At 42.4% G+C, this 6444-nt stretch overlaps 1 protein-coding gene across 1 annotated transcript; it reads left to right on the forward strand.

Moving 5' to 3' along the window:
* Nucleotides 1-2824: 2824 nt before the first annotated feature.
* Nucleotides 2825-4666, forward strand: SOCS4 (suppressor of cytokine signaling 4). The gene has a single exon (XM_010288378.1). The coding sequence runs from the start codon at nucleotides 2918-2920 to the stop codon at nucleotides 4226-4228; it is 1311 nt and encodes a 436-aa protein (XP_010286680.1). The 5' UTR covers nucleotides 2825-2917; the 3' UTR covers nucleotides 4229-4666.
* The last annotated feature ends 1778 nt before the right edge of the window (nucleotides 4667-6444 follow it).

Consider the following 6444-nt stretch of genomic DNA (forward strand, 5'->3'; position numbering starts at 1 on the left):
CTTTTATCCTTGCCCTCCTCTCCTGCTCTTTCAGGTGCACTCCAGCCATTAATGGATGTGCGGTACGTGGCATTTCCCTTGGACGTTGGCAGCACAAGGAATAGCTGGGGTAGGTGGACAGCCTTCAGCGGTGATACAGCACTGAATGCCTCACTGCCCTTTATGCCTTTTTCTTTCCGACACTCAAATTATTTTTGCTCCCCGTGCTATTCGTAGGGCTGTGGATCACGGATTCGGAAAGGTATGAAGGTGTGACCTTGTAATGCCAAACGGTGGGATTTGAGCACCTAAATACACCGTGGCCAGTGCGCGTTTCAGAAGGCAGCTTGCCTGCGAGCATGCGGACATTTGTAGCAGATATGGAAACCGAGGTTCAAGTTCAAACCCGGCTTTAGTAGGCTGACATCCCTTTTTCTTCATTTATTCCATGCTCTTTTCATGGGTCTAGCGTTAGGTCTGATGAGCAATTACTGCTCTGACGTGGCAGAATTGGCGCCTGGGTTCCAGCAGCCTTCAAACCCCAGGGAAACAGCCTTCTGTGTTGCTGGCTAATGGTGCATGTCTTACAGCACCACGTGCTGCTTCTCCAGTTTAAGTTTCAGGGTTCAGGTACCACTAATGATTCGCAATAGAAGAAAGGCACAAAGTAGAAGGTGGCTTTACAGTTAAATGCAACAACAACAATCCAGAAATTACATAAACCACTGAGCTTATTTCAGTTGCAAGGCTGAAGTTAGGCGATAACGGGCTTTTTCAGGACTTCTGGGTTTGGTATGTTTTGCAGCTTTTCATTAAAAGCCCATGTTCTGTGTATTCTTATTCCTTACATGGGCTGGATGTGCAGAATAAGATAATTGAAGGTTTCAAAAGCAATTACAAGCCTGTATCCTAATTTTTAAGTACTTGACTTTGGAACCTCAATGATATCTCTCTGTCCGATTAAAAATCCCATATATAGAGAGTTAATGTATTTTACAGATGAATCTAGAATAACTTTTAGTCTTCAGTTACTTCACATTATCGCCAGGGTAGATGAGATTGCTTTTCTTCCTCTTCTTTAATTGTGGAGAAAATTCAGTGCTCCACTCTAGTTGTTTCTGGATGAAAAATATCAATGTTACAAAAGCATTCAATGAATCTTGGCCTTACTAAAGGTGTTTCGGCTCTCGTATACAGATGTTGCCTTTCTCCTATTGCATCCTGCAATGTTTTCACAGAAAAATGGTTTGCAAAATCCTGAGAGAAGAAATCTTTATTTTAACCTTTGATTTCTAATTGCTGGAATATGGACTAGTTTTTTTCCACATATTTGCAGTATTTAACTTATTTTACCCTCATTCTACATTTCTGCATCTCTTCGCTTTCCCTTCCTTTTCCTTTTCCCCCACAGCTCTCAGGTTTGTGGGTTGTAAATAAGGAATGCAATGTCAAAAATTCCTGGGTGAAAGTTACATCTGGGATGCATTTGGCCCACAGATTGCATGTAAGCCTTTTGGCACGGCAGTCTTATTCTTTTACTGAAAGCAGAGGCTAGAACTCAGCCTGCACAGCCCCGGGGGACCGCAGAGAGGTTGTGTCATGCTGGCTAATCCTGATGATGAGAATGGATTGAATGGAGAGAGGAAGTGGATGCCCTTTTCTTTTCCTGCTTAGTATTTACCATGTCAATTAGTTAAAAAAAAAAAACTAAAAAACCAACAAAACAACACAACAAAAACCCCACAGCCAAAAAACCCCAGTGGAATAGAGGAACTGTACATCGTTTTGGTGCAAAAGCATCATCGTACGTGATGGGAAATATTTTTACATTCTGCCGTGCCTTGTGAGAGTATAGCATACATAAACAGATTGCTGTCTATGTACCTTGAAAAAAATTCTTCTCTACTTTTAACTGAGTAATCAATAGAGGATTTAAATTTTTTTTTCAAAGTGCAATATTCAAAAGGAAACCTCTTATCTATTTGAGAATTCAATACACTTTTGGAAACAAAAGAGAATGAAATCCGCAACCGTAGGTCTCAGAGCAACACTGATTTTAATAATGTAAACTTTCTTCTCTAATGAGTAATAAGCAGTACCATCTTTCACAGCCTTTTAAAACTGCTTTTAGTAAGGGACTGGATTTGTTTTAATCCTTTTCAGTATGTAAAGCCCCAGATATTTCAATCCCTTCGGGGCTCAGTATTTTCTAGCTCCGTTTGAAAAGGCAGAGGCAAACAGCTCTCAGAAATTGATGGAATCTGTGACTGATACAATTTAATTTATTTTTTTATCCAGAAAGTGACCCAAAAGTGTCAGTTAAGGAAAAGATCTCTGGCATCCCACTCTGTGGATTAGTAGCAAACAGGCATATCATCTAGGTACAGTAGCTCTTTGTGCTCTGACCTACTTGTTTCTGTTCTGGCTTGTTCCTTCTTGAAAGGTTATTTGGAAGAGATGCAGAATTTGCTCAATAAACAGCTAAAGCAGTATCACCTGCCACGTGAAGTGCTTCCATTTAAAACGGACTCTAGCACCACAGGCTTGCCAACGCCTAAAACTCTCTGCTCTGCTGCGTAATTGGAATGGAGACTTTAAAAACACCTAAGACGGTTTATTCTGGAGGATGCTTTTCCCAAAGGAAGGGTTGAGAGAGCCTTGTCTGGGATCAGGCTGGTATTTGTGGGGTGTACTAGTGTATACTAGTGAATTCAGCTTGATCATAGTATTTTCACATGGTTAGCAATTAATTGTTGCTGTTGTCCTGTATACACCTGCATTGGTCTTCTGTTGTGTGCATGCATAACTGTTAACTTAGCTGTGTTTTCTTTTTCCTTAGATATTTCCAGAAAGTGCCTCAACGAAGCTTCCTTATGTAGAAAAACCCGACAAGAAACACAGTGTGCTTTCTGGCAACTTGTGAAACAAAGCTGTCAAAATGGCAGAAAATAAGGACAGTAGTACTAAAAACACAGATGTGAGACCCAAAAGCAGCAGGAGCAGAAGCGCAGACAGAAAGGACGGTTACGTCTGGAGTGGAAAGAAGCTCTCCTGGTCAAAAAAGAGCGAGCATTGTTCTGATGCTGAAACAGCAAGTGCTGCGGGAAGATCAGGGCCTAATTTAAGGAGCCAAGAGAGGAAGTATAGCTGCTCATCTATCGAGCTGGATCTAGACCGTTCGTGCGGTCACAGGTTTTTAGGGCGGTCTCTCAAACAGAAGCTGCAAGATGCTGTGGGTCAGTGCTTTCCCATAAAGAACTGCAGCAGTCGGCACACCTCAGGCCTGCCGTCGAAAAGAAAAATTCATATCAGCGAGTTGATGCTAGATAAGTGTCCTTTCCCTCCGCGCTCGGAGTTAGCTTTTCGGTGGCACTTGATCAAAAGACATACAGCCCCTATAAGTCCAAAAGCGGAAGACTGGATAATTGCTGATTTATCCCAGCATGAAGAAAGGGAGGATCAGCTGCGAGACGATGAGATTGCCAACGGGGGAACAGAGTCTCCCTCCCAGTCCTGTGACTTCGCCGACAGCGGTTCCTCTAGGGGTGATTTGAGGTCTGAGTTGGTTACAGGTAAGGTGGTAAGGAGCAGTAAAGATGACAGCGATATGGACTCCGATGATGAAGTTATAACACTGTGCACAAGTTCTAGAAAAAGAAACAAGCCCAAATGGGAAACAGATGATGAGCTGCTACGGATGGAAACGCCTCCGAAATACCATACGCAGATCGATTACGTCCACTGTCTAGTCCCAGACCTCCTCCAGATCAATAACAATCCCTGCTACTGGGGAGTCATGGATAAATATGCAGCTGAGGCGCTGCTAGAAGGAAAGCCAGAGGGAACGTTTTTGTTACGAGATTCTGCCCAAGAAGACTATTTGTTTTCTGTGAGCTTCAGGCGCTACAGTCGTTCCCTCCACGCGCGGATAGAGCAGTGGAATCACAACTTCAGCTTTGATGCCCACGATCCTTGTGTCTTCCATTCTCCTGACATCACGGGACTTCTAGAGCACTACAAAGATCCAAGTTCCTGTATGTTCTTTGAACCGCTTTTATCTACTCCACTAAACAGGACTTTTCCTTTTTCTCTTCAACATATATGTAGAACGGTTATTTGCAACTGTACAACTTATGATGGTATTGACGCACTTCCCGTTCCTCCGTCGGTGAAGCTGTATCTGAAGGAATATCATTATAAGTCAAAAGTTAGAGTACTCAGGATTGATGTACCAGAGCAGCAGAGCTAGAAAATATTTTTATGAAAGAATGAAATTGTCTCTAAACAAATAGTATGTTCAGTCTTTCTTCCTTCTAGTGGTTTTTTTTAATAGCATTTGATTGTTTTTTTCTGCAGATTATTTACCACCCAAACTAGCCTCCGTCTAAGGCTTTTTTATCCAAATGTACTTGGAGTCTTCCCAGCTCTCTTTTTTAGAAATGACATTCATTGTGGGCTTTTGGTACTGTTCCCAAACTAGAGTTTTACGGAATTTCGGGTAGGCTTTCTGGTATTTCTGTAGATGGATAGTCTTTAGATCTAAAACCCCTAAAAATCAGTTTTGAACTTGATATGTCTTTTATATTGTAATTTACATATATTGCTGACACGTTTGAAATAATGCACTGTTAACTAAAGATTGATTCACCTGTCTTTTCTGCATTTCTTTTACAACGAGTGCTCTAGCCTGCCTCTGTGTGCATGTGTGTATGTCTGTCTGTATCTAATACAGTAAATTCATCAGTCTATTTCTAACATTACTATTCCTAGCAAAATGAAGGTTGAAAGAGGATATGATCTTTCTATAAATACATCAGGGGACTAAACAGCAGGGAAGGGAAAAACAATTCAAGTTAAGGGCAACACTCAGTAGAGGAACAAACGTGTATAAACTGGTCGTGAACAGACTTTGGTTGGAAAAGAGGAAGGCTCGTAATTGTCAGAGCAGCGGGGTTCTGGAACAGCTTTTCATTTTGTATAATAGCAGTAAAAAGCAAACTACTCATAAACTGGGATTTGATCAGTGTCTGGAAGGGATAATGATACGGTTACTTATGATAGATGGGGCTTGGACTTGGTAACTCTATTTCTGTGTTACCATCTCATTATATGAAATACCCAATTTTCACTAGAGGAGCTGCTGCTTCTGAAATGATAAGGCATGAAGCGGGAGGGTGAGAAAGAAGAGATTTCCTTAAAAATCTGCATATTAAACTGTCTGATCCTGCATGGTTGATCCTCAGGTGATAATGAATAACTAACTTTGTTAGTAGGAGGGTTATTTTTTTAATAGGTATAGTTTAAAAAAAAAGAAGAAAAAATCTGCAGATTTTTCTTGCGCTGCGAAGCATTTGGTCGAATGGCCTCCTGCCAAATTCCGTGTACGGGAAAACCATGCATGGATAATGCTTCTAAAAGCATTACTTACGTTACATGGATAGGCAGATCTGCTGCTGGATTACTGGTGAAATCCCAACGAGACTCAGCGGATCTGGGTTCAGGCAAGAAACTCCATTGCTTTCCAGGCTGGCCTCGGGGCGCAGCTCCCGCAGGCGCAGGGGTGACCCGCAGTTGTGTTGTCTTCGCTTGCATGTGCTTTATCTCCTCTCGCAAACCCGGGCCCGGGACTACGCGGCCAAAAGCCTGTGAGGTGATGTAATTGTAGCTACAACCACCACGCTGTTTCCCCTCCTTTGATCGCAGGGAGCGTTTGCATCCTCTTGAAATGTTTTCGAAACTGAAACCCCGAGCCTGCAGAATTACAAATGCGTTTAATTTCGTGCATACAAAAGATCTTTGCAAATATCAGCAATTACCCATGTTCGTGAGGTTACGTATGTGCGCAGGCTAGGAGCAGCGGAGCGCGCTGCCGTGGTGTCTCGCTCCCAGATTGTAGACCCAGGCTAAGCAATATTTCCATCTGAATCTTTTAATTTCACACTGTACAGCATCCTACGGATTTGTGGACATCAAATCTGTCCTGCAAGCTGGGTACTCGGGAGTTACCAAGGAAGCTTTGCCATGCAGCTCCAGCGGGGACCTGCTACCCTGCCCTTGTCCACACCCCCCCGAACAGAGAATACCCTTTCCACTAAACTGCTGTCACTGTGATGATGTAAACAGATTTCCACGGACATCTGCTTAGAGACCAGCCCATTTGTTTTCACTGTGTTTTAAATAGGTTTTGAACCAAAGTCTCCAGGGAGAAAACGCTAACGCATCAATCTACCGCGTCGCACATGGATGAATACGCTACAGGACAAACTCTCAGCTGCTATAAATCAGCGTGGCTTTATTGATACGCTTATACCAGCTGAGATTCTCCCTCCTCCATATGCAAATGATAATTGTATGACTGATGCCAGAAAAATTACCCTTTTTTTCTGTAATCTTTTCCTTGTGCTGCTTCCATTCAACTGCCATTTTCTTTTGCATAAACTGTGTTTTATCAAGGACAGCTTCATA

Source organism: Phaethon lepturus, unplaced genomic scaffold (assembly GCF_000687285.1).
Source record: "Phaethon lepturus isolate BGI_N335 unplaced genomic scaffold, ASM68728v1 scaffold47675, whole genome shotgun sequence".
Taxonomy (NCBI): domain Eukaryota; kingdom Metazoa; phylum Chordata; class Aves; order Phaethontiformes; family Phaethontidae; genus Phaethon; species Phaethon lepturus.

Bases quoted from the DNA above. Each gene is read 5' to 3' on its own strand.
- SOCS4 (XM_010288378.1), top strand. From the start codon at position 2,918: ATGGCAGAAAATAAGGACAGTAGTACTAAAAACACAGATGTGAGACCC.